The sequence below is a fragment of the Oncorhynchus masou genome, unplaced genomic scaffold, assembly GCF_036934945.1.
Source record: "Oncorhynchus masou masou isolate Uvic2021 unplaced genomic scaffold, UVic_Omas_1.1 unplaced_scaffold_32___fragment_6___debris, whole genome shotgun sequence".
In the NCBI taxonomy this organism is placed as follows: Eukaryota; Metazoa; Chordata; class Actinopteri; order Salmoniformes; family Salmonidae; genus Oncorhynchus; species Oncorhynchus masou.
The window spans coordinates 1-25,341 of record NW_027016638.1 but is presented as its reverse complement, the minus strand read 5'-3'; the positions used below and the strand labels follow the sequence as shown (position 1 = coordinate 25,341).

The following is a 25,341-nucleotide window of genomic DNA, read 5'->3' as shown; positions in this document are numbered from 1 at the left end:
TTTGATTGGATTTGAAAATGAGCTTAAAGGATGAAGGTCGTTTAAAAAAGGATTCCTCATATTTTATCCCCTTTTGTTTCTCTGTCCAAACAACTAGATTTACGTGTTGAGTCTTTCTCTTTTGTTGAGGAGTGTGACAGATTTTCTTTATTTACTGTTGCAACTGCATAGAGAATCAAAAAATAATTGCAGGTTGAGACAGAGATGTTCTGGTGGTGAGTCAATATAATTGCGAAACTGTTGGTTACTGGAAATTCACCAGGAGTGTGCTAATGTACACTGAGTGTACAAAACACTTAGGACACCTGCTCTTTCCATGACATAGTCTGACTAGGTGAATCCAGGTGAAAGCTATGATCTCTTATTGATGGCACTTGTTAAATCCACTTCAATCAATGTTGATGAAGGAGAGGAGACGGCTTAAAGAAGGGTTTTTAAGCCTTGAGCGGGGTATGGTAGGTGCCAGGTTTGTGTCAAGAACTGCAACGCTGCTGGGTTTTTCAAGATTTAAGAATGGTCCACCACCCAAATTGACATCCAGCCACCTTGACACAACTGTGAGAAGCATTGGAGTCAACATGGGCCAGCATCCCTGTGGAATGCTTTTAACACCTTGTAGAGTCCAAGGGGTGGGGGATGTGTTCTTAATGTTTTGTGCACTCAGTGTATTTACTTACATACAATACAGGCAGCCAGGCAGGAAGGCAGACAGGCATGCAGGAAAACAGGCAGACAGACAGACATGCAGAAAGACAGGCAGACAGACAAGCAGACAGACAAGCAGACAGACAAGAAGACAGACAAGAAGACAGGCAGTAAGACAGACAGACAGGCAGTAAGACAGACAGACGGACGGACGGACAGACAGACAGACAGGTAGACAATACAGGCAGACAGACAGACAGGCAGACAATACAGGCAGACAGACAGACTCATTTCTCTGCGTTGTGTGTACAGATATAAGACCGTTTTAAACTACCAGATGTTCTGTACCAGACATCCCCACATTCACCTCTTCACCTCATGGCTTTCGGGTCCCTGAGATCTTTAATGTCGTTTCCTCTTAACATTTATTACGGAAGATTCCATTCAATTTACAGGCCTAAAGTTTATACTCAGTTATCATCACTGGGGCATTCACAGGCTGGTCACACGAATGCATTCAAGCACAGACAGTTCACGGCCATTATGTTTGTACATCGCAGATCTGTTCCTCAATTTAGCACACTCACCCCAGCAGGCCTCATAATTATGTTTTTAGTACCACCTTTTATTGATCTGGGAGGTGCTCCGCAGGATCTAGTTTTATGACCATCCAGGTTGAGTAAGGTGACGCTCGATGATGCATCCTAGATCTTCTCCCAGTCTATTGGATTCAGATCTATATTCTCAGAAGATCACAATGCACTTGCTCAACTCAAGATGCCAGGCTCTGTATTGTATCAATCTGCTCCGTCATGTCATATCATTATTCGGATGTGCTGACCACACTATAAGATATCCTTCCGCCAGGCAATTTCTGTGAGTGCACGGAAATGGCTAAAGTTATCCCATCAAATATGTAGACAGCATCTGAGACAGCTGCCGAAGGAGTGTCCCCCCTCACAGATTCCATTGAGTCCTACTCACCATGTTTTCTCATCTATTCACAGGTACCCAGGTGGGCGTAACGGACAGGTCATGGGGCTACGGCGCTGGAGGGGCCCCATAAGAGAGCCAGGGCCCATAGGGGAGGAGCCCAAGGAGAATGGAGTGGAGGAGAATGGCCTCAGTGACCCCGCAGTGACCCCTGAGGAGCCACTGTCCGAGCCCCTGCCTGAGAGACCCCAGCAGTGGTCTGTGACAGAGAACGGCCTGAGGAAGAGCCCTGCACTAACGCTGTATAGGCAACAGAGCCTGGTCATCCTTACAGGTGGGTGACGTGGTCAGACACATACACACACAGAATGGTACACACATATTAATGTTAATAGTCATATACACACTCGTATACACACAATCAGGCAGGAATACCATACACACACATTCAGTATGCTAAATACACTATATATAAAAACATTTGTGGATTCGGATATTTCAGCCACACCCGTTGTTGACAGGTGTATAAAATGGAGCGTACAGCCATGCAATCTCCATAGACAAACACTGGCAGTAGAAAGGCCTTACTGAAGAGCTCAGTGACTTTCAATGTGGCACCGTCATAGGATGCCACCTTTCCAACAAGTCAGTGTGTCAAATTTCTCACCTGCTAGGGCTTCCCCGGTCAATTGTAAGTGCTGTTATTGTGAAGTGGAAATGTCTCGGAGCAACAACGGCTCAGCTGCGAAGTGGTAGGCAACACAGGCTCACAGAACGGGACCACCGAGTGCTAAAGCGCATAGCGCGTAAAAATCGTCTGTCCTCGGTTGCAACACTCACTACCAAGTTCCAAACTTCCTCTGGAGGCAACGTCAGCACAAGATCTGTTCGTCGGGAGCTTCATGAAAAGGGTTTCCATGGCTGAGCAGCCGCACACAAGCCTAAGATCACCATGCGCAACGCCAAGCATTGGCTGGAGTGGCATAAAGCTTGCCGCCATTGAACTCTGTTGCATCAAAAACACGTTCTCTAGCAGTCCTACGGACGAATCTGGGTTTGGCGAACACTACCTGCCCCAAAGTGTAGTGCAAACTGTAAAGTTTGGTGAAGGAGGAGTAATGGTCTGGGGCTGTTTTTCAAGGTTTGGGCCCCTTAGTTCCAGTGAAGGGAAATCTTAATGCTGCAGCATTCAATAACATTCTAGATGATTCTGTGCTTCCAACTCTATGGCAACATTTTGGGGAAGGCCTTTTCCTGTTCCGGTATGACAATGACCCCGTGCACAAAGCGAGGGTCATACAGAAATGGTCTGTCGAGATCTGTGTGGAAGAACTTGACTGGACTGCATGGAGCCCAGACCTCAACCCCATCAATCACCTTTGGAATGAATTGGAACACCGACTGTGAGCCAGTCCTAATCGCCCAACACGCCGTGCCCGACCTCACCAATGCTCTTGTTGCTGAAGGGAAGCAAGTCCCCCTAGCAATGTTACAACACCTAATGGAATGCCTTCCCATAAGTGTGTAGGCTGTTATGGCAGCAAAGGGGGGGGACCAACTCCATATTAATGTCCATGATTTTGGAATGAGATGTTCAACGAGCAGGTGTCCACATACTGTTGGTTATGTAGCATATGTGTGTGTCACAAATCAAATTTCTGTTTGATTTGTGCAGAGCCAGAGAGAGACAACGATCTGAGGATTTCCACAGTGAAGACCCAGGAGATCCTCCAAGGGAACGTGGTGAGGGAGAGTGCAGAGGGCACTGGCACCGTGGAGTAAGTATTTATCAGACCTAGGGCTGTTGCGGTGACCGTATTACCGCCACACTTGTGCTGAGTACTCTGTACCAACCAGGATGGGAACGGCCGCATAAACATGTTTGCTTTCAGAGTCATCGTCACCCTGGTGCTTAAAGCCAGTTGTTTTACTAACTGTGTCATCTCGTAAACTTTCCTTGACTTTGAATTAGATACTTATCACAATGAACTGTTCATGAGGCATGTACAATCAGTGTGTGTTTGGGAAGGGTTCTCTGACTTATACCTTTTACTGGAAAAGTCCCACCCATACAATCATATAGGACCAATCATCAGTTAGAGATACCATATTAGGATTTACCCCAGGTTTACTGTGGCCAGGGTACACTTCACAACACCAGCTTTGTTAAGGCATGTTTGCTTGATTGTTTCTATACGTGTACTCTACCCTTCTAGTTGTAGTCTAGCATGTCCCTCTAATCACTCTGACATCAATAAAAAATGTATTTCAAAATCTAATCAAACACTTCATGAGAGCACATGAGCTCATGTTGCGCAACATTTCTATAGGCTATGCAATTGTGTGAGAAAACAGTGATGGCCTCTATAGCATCCCATCAGATTGTATAGGCTAGGCCTACTATATATTTTTTCCAACTTTCCTAATATTAAGCACATTGCTTCTCTTTACAACAGTATAGCCTACCTGGCATAAAAAAATTAGCACAGGAAAATCGTCCTCCGTTCGCTATTTAAGTGCATAGATGACATGTATTTTTTCCCCTGACAGTTTCGGGACAAGTGAATAATAATGGTCCATTCTGAATCAAAACTCATTTCACAGATATATTATTTAGTATATGGAAAGACGAGATTAAATCAAGAATGGTCTGATGGGTGACAATATTTGCCTCTCACTTGAACTGAATGATATATTATCACTTGTGTATGATGCCTAGCGTGTGGCAAGAAACAAGTCCTTTTTTTCATCTTTTTCAAATCATAGTTGCACAACTCATGTAGCCTAGCCCGTAGGTCTATATCTTAAAGTGGCCAAATAACTTCTTAAAATTAAGCACATCAATCCACTTTACAAGGGGTGTAGAGTCCAACTGTTATACATAAAGCAGCGAATGTGTTTCAAGTTTGGGAAAGATCCTTTTCACCATAAAGATGCACCTCTATAATAAAAGCATTACATGCATAATCTCATTTGCGGTCACTTTTGATCATGGTGTTTTCCTCCTAATGAAACATTTGTGCTTATAGCCTGCTGCCGTGTGCGCATTGCTGCGCTTATAATGTGAAGAAATAGCCTAATAGTTTATCAACATTTTAAGCTAAATGTTCTGATCTGTTGCATCAGCCTCATTGCGTAGTGGTTGCATTAATTTGGAATCTATCACATCCCACAACTGTCCCAGACTATGTTTGGAATATTTATTCATTGCACAGAACAGAATAGGTGAACTTTTGTACAATGGGGGATGGTAGATTGACATAGGCTAGTGCTTTTGCTCGTCGTTAGGCCTCCTCATCTTGTTGGCTGACGAAAAGTAAATGTGGACAGTTCTTCCAATATCTTCAATATGCACCTCGGAATTGGATAAGGACACGTGCACTTGCGTCCCCGATGTGTCTGTCTACACTTGTAGCCTGTGAGAAAGACCCGATCACGTGATGGAGAGCCATGTGAATGAGAAGTGCTTCGGAGCACGTAGCACTTAGAGAAAAGGGAATTATAAGTATTATATTGAGCCCAAGGGCACGACGGTCACTGGCCCGCAAAAGGCATGGATTTTTAACAGTGCATTACGGTCACACAAAGGGGATGCAGCTGGGAAATTCGAGGCATTATCAAGTGCTTGTCAAATTGTGAATGAGAGACTGATGAAGTGTGTACAGCCTGTGCAAAACAAACTAAGCAGAGCTCATGCCTTTCAAGCAACTTTTTTTCAAATCATCATTAGTGGCATCATGCAGCCTTCCAATGTATTAAAAATAGAAACATATAGCCCAATGTTTGAAGACCTAAAGGTACATTAGAAACTAAATTAAGAATATAGGAGTACCTATTTCTTTGTTAACTGCTCAACACAGAATAGCTGCATATGCGCATTCCCTCGAATCATTTGGAGAAAATATCATTTCTATTTTATTCGGCTTTATTCTATTGTATTCTTCATACTATAAAATAATGTAAAATAATGCCACAGAATTCTAAGCAAATCTTGTCTGCTAAATGAACTAGTGTAGCCCACAGTCATATGGCATAGCCAGATCAGGGCCTAACATAAAGTCAACTTACATATGCAATTCTGTTCTTGTGAAATAGACAAAAAAATACATTTTCATATCATGTTTCTTTATACCTGTCTAAAATAAAGAATGGATTTATTGTTAAGGTGTAGGCTATAATACATGGATTTATTAAGACTTTTTAAAATTGAGATGTTCCGAAGGTATACATCAGTGTCTTACAGCCTATGTGTAGAAGCCAGCAGATGCTAAATGTGTTTAGGTTCATTAATGGTCAGTTACCGTGAGACCGGCAGTTATTTGGTTGACAATCCCCGGATGATGAAATTTCATGATCGCCACATCCCTAATCAGACCTATTAATCATGATTGTTGACTCACTGTCACCGCCTGATTCAGTAAGTGTGAATAGTAATCGTTCCTGAGTGTCAACTACAATGAAGGGAGCAGGGATGCTTTACATATGTTATTCAAGAGACTATTATGGGATATCTTTTCAAACTGTCACATGAGGTTTTCTAAATATAATTCAGGACACATTTGTTTGCCACTTTCGGTAGCAGCTGAACATATATTTCACATGAACCACCTTTCCGTGTGTATTTTCTTTGTTAGACTAAAGATGACACCAATAGACACTTTCATTTTCCCTCCCTTAGCGACATCTAGTCCAAGAGACAAGATGTGCAGACACGCACAGGGAAGTGCCTCTGCATGCCTAAGCCAGGAGTGATTAACAGCAGTTTATTCTGTTGCGAAATGTGGCATAAATTTGGCATGAGCTCACGGTCTGGGGGTTGCTGGGAATCTTTCTCATTGAGAGACATTCCTTAATGAGCTCCATTAGATATGGAGACACCGGCGTTCCCCAAGAGGGAGTGGCGTCTGTCATTCCTAAATTCTTTGTGCACACATCAGGTGTTAAAACCACACTCTGTACCAACCAGGATGGGAACGGCCGCATAAATATGTTTGCTTTCAGAGTCATCGTCACCCTGCTGCTTAAAGCCAGTTGTTTTACTAACTGTGTCATCTCGTAAACTTTCCTTGACTTTGAATTAGATACTTATCACAATGAACTGTTCATGAGGCATGTACAATCCTTGTGTGTTTGGGAAGGGTTCTCTGACTTATACCTTTTACTGGAAAAGTCCCACCCATACAATCATAAAGGACCAATCATCAGTTAGAGATACCATATTAGGATTTACCCCAGGTTTACTGTGGCCAGGGTACACTTCACAACACCAGCTTTGTTAAGGCATGTTTGTTTGTTTCTAAACATGTACTCTACGCTTCTAGTTGCCGTCTAGCATCTATTGCCTTTTAAAACCGAACCCATTGTTTCCCCAACCCCCCAGGACGGACAGGATTGACAAGGTGATTAAGCAGTGGGAGGGCTCCTTCTTCAAGGGGAACCCCAAGCTGCGGAAGAAGTCGGTGTCGCTACGATTCGACCTGCACATGGCGGCGGCAGACGAAGGCTGCGCCCAGACCAAGCAGGACAGCCTGCCCGACGTGGAGGTCCGCCTGGTGATGAAGAGGTCCCGCAGTATCCCCACCATCGCGGCAACAGTATAGTCGATGCAACAGTATGACCATCATTGATGGGTGATATCATCATTGAATTGCCTCCCTCATAAATGTTGTGATCTGGCAACAGCATCCCTACCCTTGACAGTGATATCACCGTGATATCAGCATTGCTTCCCATTGACCTAGGCTGAAGACGGGAAGGTTAAGACAATTAAGACATTCCATGCGGAAGCGTACAAAATATAAAACACATTCATGGGACCGACCAGGTCCAGTAATAACTATTAGCGCCATTGCTAACTAGCAACACTGGTCCCATGAATTGCAAAGAGTTATGAAATATTATAAACTGGTGGTTCGAGCCCCGAATGCAGATTGGCTGACAGCTGTGGTATATCAGACCTTATACCACAGGTATGATAACGTTTGTTTTTACCACTATAATTACATTGGTAACCAGTTTATAACAGCAACAAGGCACCTCAGGGTTTGTGGTATATGCCAATATACCACGGCTAAGGGCTGTGTCCAGGCACTCTTCGTTACGCATAGGAACAGCCCTTATCCGCTGTCTATTGGCCATATACCACACCTCCTCTGGCCTTATTGCTAAATTACAGAAGAACACGTACATGAGGGGTTAATGTGTGTTTCATTTGATATATCAGCATTTCTTAATCATGTGTAAAAGTAGAAAGTCATATTGCCTACTTGCGATTTTGCCATCCAAGGCAAATGTGACAAAATGCCATGTTCAAGAGATTTCCCCTGTGGTCAATAATATATGATAGAGTATATAGTGGTCATCACATTTAACATGTATAATCCAACCATCCCTCGGTAACAACTGACACTTTATACAGGTGGTGAAAAATATAAACATGGGGAAAAAGCTGAGGCATCACAGAGTTGTATGTGGAATTCTACTGTGGACTATTTAAGGGTGGTTCTTTACTTCTCAATTCGCTGTGTGTAAAATGCGAATGGTTTTGCTACGCAGTCATGGATCAACCCAGCATTGACAGTTTGCCTATGGCTGAAACCTGTACTTCGGGCTTTTTCCTTATAATGCTGTAAATCAACTGTAGTCTATATATTATCTATATTATGGACAACGTCCAAACAAAGCAACGAAGTTAGAAATGTACAGTTAAAAAAAAAAGCTATTTATTTCCCCCACACTGCTCACTGTGACCCGAAATTGTAGTGAGGCTTCTTCATGGAGAGCAACCATCCTGTAGGTTTTCGTTTCAACCCGAGTTGTGACTAACCTGATTCAGTTTATCAACCAGCTAATTATTAGAATCAGGTGCGCTAGATTAGGATATGAGCGAAAACCTACAGGACGGAAGGTCTCCAACGGTTGGAGACGGAGAGCCCTTTTCTAATCTAACCCCGCCTCTTGTATCGCAGAGATATACCCTGGTTTAGCCAGCAGGGGGCGGTATTTGTAAATAGTTGCTCTTCAGTATCCTGAATGCTTTATTTTGGTATTGTTGGGTCGTATACATAATATCTATATCACTGATTACACTCTATAAGACAGTATCTTTATTTTATTTTTTTGCAACGTTTTTGAGTTGGCACCAAATATATGACGCGAAGATAATACCATTGTGCATTGCAGTTGGGTCCCTCCTGTGTACAAATGTTAAAAACAATTATATTCTATGCAGTTCTTCATGCGCTTGATTTGCTCTGCTTCACGGAGTACTTGGGACTAAATCTTCTTTTCGTTTTTGGAGCTCTTTAACTTTAGAATGAAGAATTATGCCTTTATCTAACAATGTATTCATTTAAATAAAACACCAAAAACGCTGTATTCAGTGGGTTTAAAAAATATATATAGAATAGTATATTTCTCTAGTCATGGGTATTTGTACAAATGCTGCAAATTTTTCAGAGGTAATGTATTTCCACAGAGTCATATTATTTAATGTATTTCCAGATTCTTTCATGTATTTGGCAGGTATGTGTTTGTGCAGGGATATTAAAGATCCATTACTGGACAAGACACAAACACTTGTCACTTTAAGTTTATTATTATCCTAAATATAAAATAAATATGACAAAATATGAAATAGATACGTTTTGTATTCAATACACAATAATATACAACATCTGACAAAATAGATATGATAAAGTTAGTGCAGGAAAAAATATAATTGTCATGAAGCATAGCAATCGGCTATACATAATCAAATGACCCATACTAGGGCCCAATTCTAACTTGCATGCCCATAAATCACATTTTCTCATGCATTAGTGTAGATGGGAGAGTTGTGCCAAAATGCAAGTGACACATGGATCTCAAGTTAGAATTTGTCCCCAAGAGGATATCTCAACTTATCTAATGAACCTCAAGTGCTTTTCAACCTCGATAGATAACTACTACAGATTTATATCACAGTTTCCTGTAGAAATGAAGAGAGCTCCAGTTACTGTGCCCTCCACATAATCAGGAGGTGACTATTAAATAAGGTACTGATCTACAGTACATCAGTAGTGTACTTTGTCTAACCCTTCCCATCCAAAGTTATAGCATGTAACATCTATATGACCTATCGATTTTGAAATCTACAGTATCTTCCTACCTTGTACGAAATTAATTGGAGGTACCACATTTTCATGAACGGACACCACAGTCTTAGCTTTGATGGAAAGTAAGCTTTTTGGGCTCAGTGGGGTCATCAAACCTGCAACATGCTACAGGAATCACTTGCAGACCTGCCAACACTGTCCAACGTTTTAGAGTACCAGACGCGCGCGTCAAATTGGAGATTCAACTCGCGCGCGTAGCACGCGCCGAATTGGGGTTCCCCCCCACATGTTCATGCGCGCGCTGTTTGTGAGTCTGATCGCAATTATATAATTGTACCAAATCAAGTCTATACAAGGTTGGAATACTTTCTTTCCTTCTTTCTTCTTGACAGCATTCCAGTTACACATATGGTAAAAGTCACTAACAATAACTAATTAGAAAGACACAAAGGGCCTTTATTCTTTGAGTTTTTATTTTATTAAACAAATAACAAGTTATTTGTTTAGGTACAACATGTGCAAACGTCTTATCCGCGATAAAAAAAACTGACATGATACGAATAACAAATGTTTGAAGCAGAGCATCAAAAATAAACATTTTATCCATAATACAGTACAAACGAAAAAGTTATGATAGGAAACAGTGGGTGAGAACAAATCTTCTAGAGACGTTCAAAATGTTTAGGAAATAATTTCCTAGGCAGACTTGCCTGGTTGCTAGCGGATTTAGAATTACGCAGCAGGGATCAGGGTAGACTTCTCTGTGGCAAACAGTTCCACTGCCCATCATTGAAACCTTGGTAACGAGGGCACTCAGAATGTCTGTACTGGGGGAGACTGTACTGGGTTTTGTTATTGGAAACGAGACTGAATATTCGTTCGCAGTCTGCATTGCTGTGGAATAAGACCAAAATCCCCAGCGTCACAGCCGATTTCTCTCCAGGCCTGATCCGTGCGCATGTTGATCAGACTCTGCTCAAAAGGTTGTCGTTGGCAATCTGTCTGCCCATTGGCAATGTCAGCGATCTCTTCGTTAGATGAGTGTTTCAGCCTATGTAAGGTGCATATTGTATTTCTTTACAGCTGCATACATCATTTGGATTTTCAAAATTGATAAAATCTCAAATCTAGTGCAAGGCATTCTAGAAGCATTGCCTCTATAGCTAATACCGGACACATTCATTCTTCATTGCGCATTCTTCTAATCTCCCGACCACATTTAATGCCAAGATGTTTATATTTATTTTTGATTAATACCTTTGTAATGCTTTTTGTGACGTGGATCATAATTACAGTTACTGACTCAGGTTGCGTGATCCTCGTAATGTTACGTGGAAAATACAACTAATAGGACGCATTAATTTCTTTCACTAGCAAATGCGAGTGAACTGTTGGCACTTTAGAGCCCATTGAATGTCCACACCGTACATGTCTGTGTGTTGCAGCTCGAGAATCGGGATGTTAGATTTACTCAGTGGATTTATTTTTTATTAAAATGTTGTTTTTTAATCCCCCCCCCCCCCCCTGCCTGCATACACAGACCGAGAATTGACACATCAGAGTATGTGTGTCAGGTCTGGCTCTGGGCGCCCTCGTAGACCGTAGTGATGTAAAGAGCTTCCAACATTCAGTAGGGTGATATTGTCTTATCTCACCTTCCCATACTGGACAGATTGAGGTTATGGTTTGAAAATTATGCCCTGTGTCAACTCAATGGTCGGATTACAGGGCTGAAGAGGGTCGTATTCTGCGAAGACGTGGCACACATTCTCCCTACCCGCTTCAGTGCCCTTTGCCACTATACCAAATATCCTGGAGGGGAAAAAAGAATCAAAGTTAGATATTAGCCTACATTGTTGTTAGCTTTCATTCACAAATTATACCTATTATAATGTGGGCAAATGCCTGCTGAAGCTGTCTAATAATGAAGAACATTACCTTGCTGGTTTGGAACTCCTGTACCACCTGTGAAGATGAAAAGTGGTTGAATTTAGAGATTAAAACGATGTTTAAAAGTGGAGAGAGAAACAGTCCATTCAGAGTGGACTTTATTTCTGATTTGTAGGCCCCATGTTTTTCCTGACCACATGACCTTACCAGGAAAAACTCGGGGCCCTGAAACACAAGCTTTTGAAAGAATCAACTCACAGTCTCTTGTCTGGATCTTCACCACTGTAGCTGAGCATGTGTGCAGGGTAATGACGTCTGAAGAAAAGTCTAATGGGAACACACACCTTCATCAGATTTCATTTCATCGAGAACGGTCTTAGAAGTCAGTTACCCTCATCAGCTGTAGAGTCACGGAACAACTCAAAAGAAAAGGTCATTCAGAAAAAAAACGCCATATTTTTCTTACTTTCTCTGGATGTCTGTCAAGGTGACACCTTTGGGCGACACCTTTAGGTTGACTATGGTGGTTGTGATGGTGCTCAGGTCCATCGTGAAGGTGGAGGACACAGCCTTTTGTACAGCACACGGCCCTGTCAACGTCTCAGTGGGGATAGCACTCAGGTAGAGGAAATTGCAAGCTAGGGAGAAGACAGGGAAGATCATGAATTCATTTGAGAGAAGAGAAACCAGTGGTGCTTTTTTTTATCACAGCTGTCTACTGCGGCATGCAGGACAGGGGGACAACCACTACATTGTACTGCAGATTTCTACACTTACCAGTCATTCCCTAAATACTATAGGAGGCTAAATGCTGTGTGCAATGTAACCTACTATGACTGTTTATAATGTAGCATAATTGATTGAATGCAAGAAGTTGCAACATTGTTGCAGCTTGTGTTGCACTCATACAGTGCTGTATAAAATCTGCCCACGTTAAGCAGATTCCTAATTAATAAGCAGGCGAGGAGTTTTTGTATGGGCCGCAATGAGAGTGTTGAATTTAGCCAAGATAAACATGAATTGCTATTTTGATACGTGAGGCTTATTTGATCTAATATAAGTTTCGCCATGTTTAGGTTGTTACGAGTGTACTTACCCGAACATACCGTTCGCTGACTTTGTACATATTTAAATATGTTCCAAAAGTATATTACCGGGAAACTAACTTGTAGTTGAACTAACAAGTTCAAGATAACTGCTGCATTGGTTTTCACCCGTTACGGACAAAATGTGCAGTATAACCGCAGTATGCTGCAATTCTTTCTGCTAAAATACCAGTCAACTGCATTTACTCTACTTTTACTGCTGTATCAAAACTGCAATATTTTTTTGTAAGGCCAAGTTTACTCAGGTAAGCCATTAACATATAATTAGCTAATATTACAATGAAATGCTGGCTATTATAGCTAGCTAGCTAGCTTGGAATACTTCTTTAGCCAGTCACCATTAAGGCCTACCAAACATGTTCATGAAATATGATGTTGATGCATGTTATTCCTTAGAGGAAGAATAATATAAAACTTAGCTAGCTGATTGGCGAATTGATACCACAACTCGACAACCTAACGATGAACGGTGGGTGCACAATTCTTACCCGTCTTGGTCTTGTCTTCTGGTGCTGACCTGTCATTTGTTTCCTCCTGTCCTTTGTTCAGATCTGTAGACCAAACAGATGCAGTAGAAGTCGGAAGTTTACATACACCTTAGCCAAATACATTTAAACTCAGTTTCACAATTCATGACATTTAACCCTAGTAAAAACTACCTGTCTTAGGTCAGTTGGGATCACCACTTTATTTTAAGAATGTGAAATGTCAGAATAATTGTAGAGATAATTATTTATTTCAGCTTTTATTTCTTTCATCACATTACCAGTGGGTCAGAAGTGTACATACACTCAATTAGTATTTGGTAGCATTGCCTTTAAATTGTTTAACTTGGATTAAACGTTTCAGGTAGCCTTCCACAAGCTTCCCACAATAAGTTGGGTGAATTTTGGCCCATTCCTCCTGACAGAGCTGGTGTAACTGAGTCAGGTTTGTAGGCCTCCTTGCTCGCACACGCTTTTTCAGTTCTGCCCACAAATGTTCTATAGGCTTGAGGTCAGGGCTTTGTGATGGCCACTCCAATACCTTGATTTTGTTGTCCTTAAGCCATTTTGCCACAACTTTGGAAGTATGCTTGGGGTCATTGTCCATTTGGAAGACCCATTTGTGACCAAGCTTTTGTGACCAAACTTTAACTGATGTCTTGAGATTTTGCTTCAATATATCCACATAGTTGTTCTTCTTCATGATGTCATCTATTTTGTGAAGTGCACCAGTTCCTCCTGCAGCAAAGCACTCACACAACATGATGCCGCCACCCCCGTGCTTCATGGTTGGGATGGTGTTCCTCGGCTTGCAAGCCTCCCCCTTTTCCCTCCAAAAATAACGGTGATCATTATGGCCAAACAGTTCTATTTTTGTTTCATCAGACCAGAGGACATTTCTCCAAAAAGTACAATATTTGCCCCCATGTGCAGTTGCAAACCGTAGTCTGGCTTTATGGCGGTTTTGGAGCTGTGGCTTTTTACTTGCTGAGCAGCCTTTCAGGTTATGTCGATATAGGACTCGTTTTACTGTGGATATAGATACTTTTGTACCTGTTTCCTCCAGCATCTTCACAAGGTTCTTTGCTGTTGTTCCGGGATTGATTTGCACTTTTCACACCAAAGTACGTTCATCTCTAGGAGACAGAACGAGTCTCCTTCCTGAGCGGTATGACGTCTGCGTGGTCCCATGGTGTTTATACTTGCGTACTATTGTTTGTACAGATGAAAGTGGTACCTTCAGGCATTTGGAAATTGCTCCCAAAGATGAACCAGACTTGTGGAGGTCTACAATTGTTTTTCTGAGGTCTTGGCTGATTTCTTTTGATTTCCCCATGATGTCAAGCAAAGACACACTGAGTTTAAAGGTAGGTCTTGAAATACATCCACAGGTACACCTCCAATTGACTCAAATTATGTCAATTAGCCTATAAGAATCTTCTAAAGCCATGACATAATTTTCTGGAATTTTCCAAGCTGTTTAAAGGCACAGTCAACTTAGTGTATGTAAACTTCTGACTCACTGGAATTGTGATACAGTGAATTATAAGTAAAATAATCTGTCTGTAAGCAATTGTTGGAAAAATTACTTCTGTCATGCACAAAGTAGATGTCCTAACCGACTTGCCAAAAACTATAGTTTGTTAACAAGAAATTTGTGGAGTGGTTGAAAAACAAGTTTTAATGACTCCCAACCTAAGTGTATGTAAACGTCCGACTTCAACTGTACTATTTAATTGCCTGGTTTAGAAATGAAAATGTCGTCTTATATGTGGAATACGCTATTATTCACATCATCATAAAACGTATGTCAACATCATCTGTGGCTTGTTGCCTGATTAGATCTAGGCTATTCGTTAAAGTACTATAGCATACCATGTGACTGGAGCAGAAGTTTGCAGGGTAGGGCATACGGAGTGACGGTGTGTTGGAAGACCAGGGCAGACAGACTACCTGCAAGGGGATACAAAAAAAACAGTCCAATTGTTTTAACTTAATGGTTGAATATACATATCAAATGATAAAGTATTCATGTTGTTTCAAGGAATGTCCACAAGAGGGCGTGGGTGATCTTTCTGAGTCATGGCATTACGTCTGTGCACCAGGGTAGCCTTGATGATCCAAGGCACCAACAAAGCAACCTCGACATCACAAATGTGTTTGAGATCAGCATAGATTGTCACAATCAGACTCAACTGTTGTTTTTCTGTGATTGTTGCGGTACAGCCAATATAAATCTCATCTACTTTCATTCTTTCTTACAGGACAGGATAGAAGCCCATATCTCTCAAAGCCCTGAAATGAAAACGTCTCCATCCCTCTGCCTCCCAGTTTTCAGGACACAGACCAGACATGGCTGACTCACGTCTTGTGATTCGTGCTTCTCCTAAACCAGGGTGTGGGCCTTTTGTCAGGACTGTTTACCATGAATGAGCAATCTGTCAAAGAAGTGTGGGATTGATGGATTGTCGCACTATGAATGAACAAGTGGACGTAGCCCACTTCTTACCAAAGTACGGTTCATGTGAGGAGCCCTTGATACGGACGCCCCTGGCCGACGATTCAATGAGGAAGTGCCTCACGAGATCTGAGCTGCCCTCCGCTGCAATAAAGAAGCCAAGAGTCAGGAAAGTGACAAGGCAGATAGGCAGTGTAGTATTTACTGAAAACAAATCTGATATGACATATCCCAGTTAGATAACATACGGACAGATGGCTTTGATTCTACTGTGATGATGCGGTGTTGTGTAATATTGATAATAGTTACTACTGATGTAAGAAGCCAGGATTTAATCTCTATAATAACATTCCGGTAATCAAATGCTATTGAGTGTTTGCACTGCCACAGAGGTAGACATTGTGAGTAGTGAGCGGCCTCCGGTTGCACCACAGATTTCAGGGTCAACACAGACCGACATTCCCACTCAACTTAGCAGCGGGGAGAGTCAGGTGAGACCTGTCAGGTCTTTTCAAGACACACTGGTGTTGATCCTGGCATTTAGTGTGCTTTAGTTGTGTGTACTCTGTTTATAGGACTGTGTGGTGGTGGTGGTTCTGAGCAGCGGTGTTGTACTGAGAAGGACTTAAGGATCGTTTACCTGGTTGGCCAGTAGGGGATATGTTGACGGGCGCCTGGTCCACCTTCATAGCCAGCCCGAAGGAGCCTCTGAAGGACGTGCTGTCTCTCACCACGAAGGTCCCCGGCTCCTTATCTATCACTATGGCCTCAGCTACAATCACACAGGTACCACAGATACAGATCAGATTGTGCAGGGCTATCCCCATAGTCACCATTGTTGTGCAGGGCTATCCCCATAGTCACCATTGTTGTGCAGGGCTATCCCCATAGTCACCATTGTTGTGCAGGGCTATCCCCATAGTCACCATTGTTGTGCAGGGCTATCCCCATAGTCACCATTGTTGTGCAGGGCTATCCCCATAGTCACCATTGTTGTGCAGGGCTATCCCCATAGTCACCATTGTTGTGCAGGGCTATCCCCATAGTCACCATTGTTGTGCAGGGCTATCCCCATAGTCACCATTGTTTGTCACGCTGTTGCAGACCGAGTATCAATAAAAATCATTCATTTTAGCCTAAGATCAGCTTTTGTTTTCTGTTTCAACCTAAATTTGCTTTGCGTCTTTGAAACGTAATTTAGAACATATAATGCAACAGTTGCTGCCAAATATATTGGCTCCCCGTTTCTTCTCAAAACGCTTACCCTGAACTCTGTTGATGTGTGGGCGGAACCAAAACTGCGAGGTGTCCATGACAAACTTCATGGAGTGCTGGTTGCCTTGGAAATGGCCTTGCAAAGCTGAGGGACCATGAAAAGAAAATGCACATGCTTTTATTATTGTATACGCACAAACCTTTTCCCAGCAGAGAGCACTGGACTGAGATTTTAGATTTTAAACAGATTGGCGAGGATCATCATCATCATCAGGACTCACAGTGAGAGGGAGATGGCGAGGATGGCCTGAAGCTGGGCCTCTGCTTGATCTGTATGTCTGGGACCATTGCCTCTGGAGGTGACTGGGGGCTGAGCTCCCGCTCTGGGGCTCCGTTGACCAACACCACAGGGATGTCTGTCAGTGAACCGGCCAGGGAGGCAGGGCTGCTGTGGATCCCCTGGAAGTGGCCGAGTGGTGATGGGCCGGTCGGCGAACGCTTGTTGGTGAACGGCCTGGTCGAGGACCTGGACACGTCGCTGTAGGAGCTGGACGCGCGGTAGAGGAGGAGAGACTCGGGGCTGTCGCCTTCACTGTCACTGAGCAACGACTGATAGCTGTGGAAGAGAGATGAGTGGAAGAGAAGATGTTTACCGCACTGTGGAGTCCAGACAGAGGGTAGATTGAGCTTTCAAGTGTCAATCTGTATCAGCACCAGTTCGTGTTGCTCTATGGAGTCATGACTGGTCGAACTTGTCATTATCTTTGCATCAAACTCCGATATTAAAGTCATTTCCAAAAGCATGTATTAACAGAGTGCGAAGGAGTCTGACCTGCCCATTATGTAACTGGTTTCTGAGCCGGGCGACGTGGAGATCATCGAGACAGAACTGTTCCTGTGAGAGTGTGACATGCGCAGGGTAACCGGGGATGAACACGTGCCCGCCTCGCCTCCCTGCGTCGAGGGCAGCCGCCGGCGGACGACACTTCCACACGGCAGTGGGGGGCGAGAGGAGGCATCAGAGAACACCAGGGAGCCTTGGGGGCTGCACCTGGAGCCAGAAGCAGAGGACAGTGGGATGGGAATGCTGCAGGAGGGGGAGACGGAGGTGGAGATGTTCCTTGGAGAACAGCCTCCGGCCACACAGCTGGAGACGTCTTCATCTGGAGAGAAGTCATCTGGAGAAGAGAGAGGGAGAACGCCAGAGGAAGTTGGTGCTAAATATCGAATGGATAAAGGGATTGAAAAGGGGAATGAAAAACCTAATGGGTCTAGACAATATAAGAAATTGCAAATGTTGTGTTATCTGAGAGGAGAGAGGAAGAACAAACCGAGAGAAGCGTGAGAAAGGCATGTTCAGTGGCTTAACCAGGGAATCAACTGAACTTCCCTATTCGGGCGAGCAACGAGTCACACAATTCGTCTACGGTGTTTCTAACATACAGTCACTTACGAGAAGTGATCACACACATTTCAAGTTGGATGGTCTTAAACGTTTCCTTCCCCATAATATGAATGAGAAGTGTTGAAATAGTTGTTTTCCTGTGATCAACAGTCATATCCACGGAGTGCCGTTACAGATCAAATGTATTGCCTCTTCAAGAGCCGCATACCCATACTCTACAGTCAGAGCAGATTGTGGAGACTTGTTTAATCTCATACGTGTATACACACATACATCCCATTCCTTTCCCTTCTATGGCGTTGTCTGTATTAGATGGGTGTGGCTTTACTATGGCAATACTACACTGAGTATACCAGACATTAAAAACATCCTAGTATTGAGTTTCGCCCCCCTTTTGCCCTCAGAACCGCCTCAATTTGTTGGGGAATCGACTACAAGGCGTCGAAAGCATTCCACAGGGATGCTGGCCCATGTTGACTCTAATGCTTCCCACAGTTGTGTCAAGTTGGCTGGATGTCCTTTGGGTGGTGGGCCATTCTTAACCAGTACCATTAATAAGGGATCATAGCTTTCACCTTGATTCACCTGGTCAGTCTATGTGTTGGAAAGAGCAGGCGTTCTTAATGTTTTGTACACTCAGTGTCTTCCACACAAGTGTTTTCCCGGGAGGCTAGAGACGGCAGGTTGAAATTCCTCCACATCGTGCAGGCTTTTACTTGTTCGAGTCCCAACCCAGCCTCTTCAAATACACCAAGCAACCACTGTGTTCCTGCTGTGAGGATGAGAATGCAGTACTTTGCCACGGAGAAGTTTCAACTTGTCCCCCCCCCCAAAAAAAGAATTCTGGTTGACTGTATGATCTACCCGCTTGTCAGTAACGACGGAACCTATTGAAATAGATGAGTCTTTTGCCCCATGGCACTGAGGTGGGGTGTCCTGTGGTCAGGGTGAGTGAGACTGTTATGTTGTGACGAGAGTTCATGTGAAACGGTGACTAGTACCAAGGGGGAGATCCGTTGATGAGTAGGTAGTAACAGTAACTATATCCATCACAATTACTGTAACCTCATTCAGTACATCCCATGCCATTTATTCTTTGGTTTTCTAAGAATGAATACGTATGTATGGAATTGTGCTCACTTCTGTTTTTCAGTTGTTCAGACCATGTCAGACAGTTACTGTCGAAAAGGTTGACTGTATTTAAAGCACCAGTGCGTCTGTCTCAGATGTTCTGGGTGTGGTATGTTTTTTTTTTTGTCTGGGCAGTAACCCCAGACAAATGTACTCTATTTTGTAACAATAAACTGATGTGAAATTATGGGTGTATTTTTACAAAGCCCCGGGCCATGGGTACATGAATGGGGCACAAAGGAAGTTGTTATTCAAGGTTCTCAGGCTTGGCATCCAGCCAACGTAACTGCAGATGTTTCTAGCCATGTTTTACGACGGAAAAGTACCCTAGGTCTGAACCCTTTCATTGACCAAGTTGGACATTTTTCAATTTTCAAAACTATTGAATTGAACGAGCGAAAGTAATTCTGTAGGCGTAGGCCTCCTGACAGAAATATTGATTTAAAAAATATATATATGTAGATAAACTACAGTTTAAATAAAGCATGTGAGTTTGTACTGTAGAAAATAAATAGGTCTATATTACAGCAATGAATAAATATTGGGCTTTATATGCTCCTCTCACTCATTGTCCTACCTGTGTGGGGGCTGCTGGACTGGGACCTCTTGTTGAAGTAGATGGGATCAAATGTGGGGTCCAGTTCCAGAATGAGCTGGTTCAGGTTATCTAGGGAGATGTCCAGGTCGTCCTGTTCACTGCAACTCCCGTTGGGGTCCATCATGGCGCTGGGACTGCACCCCAGAGCTACCTCACGAGCAGAGTCCAGGCAGGTACTCTGACCCACCCTCAGAATGTGATTGGGTATTATGTGGGACATGGATCCAGCTATAGGCATCACGTAAATCTCTGAAACAGACACACCAATGGGATTAACTCACTAATATATCTATTGCTGTAAATATCCTTCTTAGTATATCTTGTGTAAATTCATCCGGTGCGTACATAGTACCAGTCAGAAATTTGGACACACCTACTCATTCAAGGGTTTTCCTTTATTTTCACTATTTTCTATACATTGTATAATAACAGTGAAGATATCAAAACTACTGAAAAAACACATGGAATCATGTAGAAACCAAAAAAAGTAACCAACAAATCAGAATATAATTTACATGTGAGATTCTTCAAAGTAGCCGCCCTTTTGCCTTGACAGATTTGCACACTTGGCATTCTCTCAACCAGCTTCACCTGGAATTCTTTTCCAACAGTCTTGAAGGAGTTCCCACATATGCTGAGCACTTCTTGGCTGCTTTTCCTTCACTCTGTGGTCCAACTCATCCCAAACCATCTCAATTGGCCCAAGCAAGTCTCTTCTTATTATTTGTGTTCTTTAGTAGTGGTTTCTTTGCAGCAATTCAACCATGAAGGCCTTATTCATGCAGTCTCCTCTGAACAGTTGATGTTGAGATGTGTCTGTTACTTAAACTGTTACTATGAAGCATTTATTTGGGCTGCAATCTGTAGTGCAGTTAACTCTAATGAACCTATCCTCTGCAAAGCTAAATATGGGTCTTCCTTTCCTGTGGCGGTACTCATGAGAGCCAGTTTCATCACAGCACTTGATGGTTTTTGCAACGGCACTTGACTGACTTTCATGTCTTAAAGTAATGATGGACTGTCGTTTCTCTTTGCTTATTTGAGCTGTTCTTGCCATAATATGGACTTGGTATTTTGCCAACATGGCTATCTTCTGTATACCACCCCTACCATGTCACAGCACAACTGATTGGCTGCAACACATTAAGAAGGAAAGAAATTCCTCAAATTAAGGCACACCTGTTAATTGAAATGCATTCCAGCTGGTTGAAGCTGGTTGAGAGAATGCCAAGAGTTTGCATAGCTGTCATCAAGGCAAAAGGGTTGCTATTTGAATAATCTCAAATAGAAAATATATTCTGATTTGTTTAACCCTTTTTTGTTTTCATATGTGTTATTTCATAGTTTTGATGTCTTCACTATTGTTGTACAATGTAGAAAATATTTTTTTTTTAAATAAAGAAAAAACCTGGATTAAGTAAGTGTGACTTTTAAACTGGTACTGTACATATAGATGGAATTTAGAATACTATTACAGTGCTTTTTGGGTTGTTAATTGGATTTGTTCCTACGTCCCATATTAAACTTTGATTTGATTAGCACGGGCGAGATTGCTAACATTGGTGTGTCAATGGGATGAATGGAAGTCATTGCACTGTGTCCAAACTGACCTAAATAGGACAGCTGTGCCTTGCCTACACTTGACCCTGCTACTGTACAAGTTATATTTACACTTTGCTAAAATGCACATGTATGTATACAAATCTACATTACAGATAAAAATGTTAAGAAACCCAGAGGGGAAAAGTTATTAAAACTGTCTGGTTGTAAGGAACGGAATTTCAACCAGTTGCCGATTAAGAAAAGCTGTCAGTTAAAAGACATTGCAATTCAACAGAACCCAAGGAGAAGGCTCAGCACTAAAAGTTCAGATGTGGTATAGTAGGTGATTTACACGTTTGTTTTAGGATTCACATCATATTGCTGTTTCATTGGACTCACACACATTGTTATCTTGAGTCAAATCAATTCAAATATCACTCTTCCACATTGTGTGATCTCCACCCAGTGGTTCCCAGCCTCAATAGACCTGCAGCTGTCCCGTGAACTATAAGAACCCTCCACAAAACCTTCATTGTATTGTTGATAGCATTGTCAACAAAGGTCAACTCTTTTGTGAACCCAGTGAAAGGAGCTACATCTAAATATGAGTCATATTTAATTATATGAGACCTGTTTACTGTTGGCTTAACAGCTACTGGCGATTAACAGATACTCATATCCTTCTCTTCAGGTTTTCTGCCTACCAGTTGCTTAGGCAGGGTAGCCTAGTGGTTAGAGCGTTGGACTAGTAACCAGAAGGTTGAAAGTTCAAATCCCCGAGCTGACAAGGTACAAATCTGTCGTTCTGCCCCTGAACAGGCAGTTAACCCACTGTTCCTAGGCCGTCATTGAAAATAAGAATTTGTTCTTAACTGGCTTGCCGAGTTAAATAAAGGTCAAATAAATAAAAATCAATACTGTTGTTAATTAGCATCACACATGCAAGAGTAAAGGTAAGGGCCATAGTCATTCTGAAACTGTCATGTTTGACCTAGAAGTATGACACAATCTCTTGTGAAAGTGAAAGGTTTGCTTGCAGTCATAGTTGAGGAGATAAAGGAAGCAGTCCGAGGAAGGGTGTGTAGTGTGTCAGAGGGAGATCATAGACTCTACCCCCTCCTCCCCCTCGTCTCAGGCAGGGCAAGGCACCCAGTGAGTCACAGGGCCAGAGGGAGTCGCCATGACAACGCAACCCTTGTTGTCCTCCCCCAACATTTCCATTGCTGATACAGCAATCAGAGACCATACGTTTTCTATCCTGATTTACCAATGGTAAATACAGCAATTAAAAGATGTGCAGATGTCACATCTAAGAACTGCTTCTTATTTCATTTACCCTTTATTTAACAAGGAAAATCGGTTGAGAACAAATTCCTATTTACAATGACGGCCTACCCCGGCCAAACCCTCCCCTAACCCAGACGACGCAGGGTCACTCCTGATCACGGCCAGTTGTGATACAGGTTGTGATACAGCCTGGGATCGAACCAGGTTCTGTAGTGAGGCCTCTAGCACTAAGATGCAGTGCCTTAGACCCCTGCGCCACTCAGGAGCCCTTATAAAGACCACCTTTAGTGTTGCTGTAGTGTACTGAAGCCTACTATTTCCACATTGCAGACAGAGTGAGGAAAGTTGATGCTTGAGGCTCTCCGTTATGTGACACACTTCAAAAACATTCTATCAGCCTTAGGGGCAACACATACTGTAGTTGCAGTAGCATGAGGTTGCAGCATTAGATTGCGACCCTGCGAAGGACGTCCAATCTCCATGTGTATGTGCAGGTAGCTTGTGCATGAGGTCCCAACCCACCTTCACCACGATACACGTAATACTTAGAAGAATAATGGATATACACTACCGTTCAAAAGTTTGGGGTCACGTAGAAATGTCCTTGTTTAAAAAATATTTTTTTTAAATGTCCTTTAAAATAACATCAAATTGATCAGAAATACAGTGTAGACATTCATAATGTTGTAAATGACTATTGTAGCTGGAAACGGCTGATTTTTTAAATGGAATATCTACATAGGCATACAGAAGCCCATTAGAGAGCCCCATTATCAGCCTCACAAGTCCTCAACTGGCAGCTTCATTAAATAGTCACCCCCAAAACACCAGTCTCAACGTCAACAGTGAAGAGGCAACTCCGGGATGCTGGCCTTCTAGGCCGGTGGTGCAAAGAAAAAGACATATCTCAGACTGGCCAATAAAAAGAAAAGATTAAGATGGACAAAAAAACACAGACACTGGACAGAGGAAGTCTGCCTAGAAGGCCAGCATCCCGGAGACGCCTCTTCGCTGTTGATGTTGAGACTGGTGTTTTTTGCGGGTACTATTTAATGAAGCTGCCAGTTGAGGACTTGTGGTGCATCTGTTTCTCAAACTAGACACTCTAATGTACTTGTCCTCTTGCTCAGTTATGCACCAGGGTCTCCCACTCCTCTTTCTATTCTGGTTAGAGCCAGTTTGCGCTGTTCTGTGAAGGGAGTAGTACACAGCATTGTACGAGATCTTCAGTTTCTTGGCAATTGGTGGAATGGAATAACCTTCATTTCTCAGAACAAGAATAGACTGCTGAGTTTCAGAAGAAAGTTCTTTGTTTCTGGCCATTTTGAGCCTGTAATCGAACCCACAAATGCTGATACTCCAGATACTCAACTAGTCTAAAGATGGCCAGTTTTATTGCTTCTTTAATCAGAACAACCATTTTCAGCTGTGCTAACATAATTGCAAAAGGGTTTTCTAATGATCAATTAGCCTTTTAAAATTATAAACTTGGATTAGCTAACATTACGTGCCATTGGAACACAGGAGTGATGGTTGCTGATAATGGGCCTCTGTACGCCTGTGTAGATATTCCATGAAAAATCATCCATTTCCTGCTACAGTAGTCATTTACAACATTAACAATGTCTACACTGTATTTCTTATCAATTTGATGTTATTTTAATGGACAAAAAAAATGTGCTTTTCTTTCAGAAACTAGTACATTTCTAAGTGGCCCCAAACCTTTGAATGATCGTGTCAGTCTGTTACTGAAAAATCCCTACTTTAACATTTGTAAAGACACAATTATCTATCCTTGATTAACGTTTTTTGATACTTGCTTGCATAAATCTTTTTTTTCTCCAAAGTGTAACAGCAGAATTATAAGTAAACACAGTATACATATTCTAATTAAATGCATTCTTAATCTCCCTCCGTCCCATTTATGAGATCCTGTATACTTAAAAATAGGTATCTTACCTGTTTTTGTTGTTCTCTTGTTCTCAATGTGTAAAGAAAGGGGTTGTTTATGTCCCTGAGGTTTCAAAGTAAATGAATCCAGGAGTAGAATGCTTTTATTGATAGCTCCCGACCCCTCCCACTGTCATCCAGTCAGCCCACTGTTCCACACGCCCTTGCTTGCAGCTCTAACATTCTGGGTTAGGTCGGATGATGTCATCAACGTGGTAAGCACATAGAGTTGTAGGATATTCATTTGAGCCAGTAACAGGAAATAGGAATTATATATAATATAATTCATGGCGATTTAGAATACATTTTTATTTTTTACAGACATCTGTAACGAGAATGAGTGAAATTGAAAGGAGGGGTAGTGTTCTAGAGAACACGGTCGTGAAGAGGGCATGAGTCTAACCCCTGTCTTATATTTTCCACTCAGAAAGGATGTAAAGGGATAAACCCTTTCTTACAAACAATAGCCTATTGTCATTTGCTTTTCTGGGGAAGTGACCTCACCAAGGTCCGTTTTGAAACGAGTAGGTGAATGAAACGATGTCTGGCAATGTCTGACTTTTGCTAATCTCCTCTGTAACCCCATAGTTTGAGTGTAAA

General features: G+C 42.4%; 2 protein-coding genes across 3 annotated transcripts in view; one reads left to right on the top strand and one right to left on the bottom strand.

The window, feature by feature from the left end:
- The window catches only part of LOC135538960 (keratin, type I cytoskeletal 18-A-like), a 30,096-nt gene extending 21,141 nt beyond the window's left edge, over positions 1 to 8,955 (top strand). For both annotated transcript variants that reach the window (XM_064964832.1, XM_064964833.1), the window contains exons 8-10: positions 1,653 to 1,912; positions 3,254 to 3,356; positions 6,959 to 8,955. In XM_064964832.1, coding sequence (XP_064820904.1) covers positions 1,653 to 1,912; positions 3,254 to 3,356; positions 6,959 to 7,178 — 583 coding nt within the window. In that variant the 3' untranslated portion in view covers positions 7,179 to 8,955. The remainder of the gene's footprint in view (positions 1 to 1,652; positions 1,913 to 3,253; positions 3,357 to 6,958) is intronic.
- Positions 8,956 to 11,195: 2,240 nt separating this feature from the next.
- On the bottom strand, positions 11,196 to 24,869 carry LOC135538959 (tensin-4-like). The gene is made up of 13 exons (XM_064964830.1): positions 24,751 to 24,869; positions 19,942 to 20,211; positions 17,661 to 18,006; positions 17,110 to 17,444; positions 16,878 to 16,973; positions 16,254 to 16,385; positions 15,665 to 15,757; positions 15,031 to 15,108; positions 13,159 to 13,221; positions 12,031 to 12,202; positions 11,823 to 11,891; positions 11,613 to 11,639; positions 11,196 to 11,486 (listed from the first exon to the last, which is right to left on the bottom strand). The coding sequence occupies exons 2-13, from the start codon at positions 20,198 to 20,200 to the stop codon at positions 11,354 to 11,356; spliced, it is 1,803 nt and encodes a 600-aa protein (XP_064820902.1). The 5' UTR covers positions 20,201 to 20,211; positions 24,751 to 24,869; the 3' UTR covers positions 11,196 to 11,353.
- Positions 24,870 to 25,341: the final 472 nt, after the last annotated feature.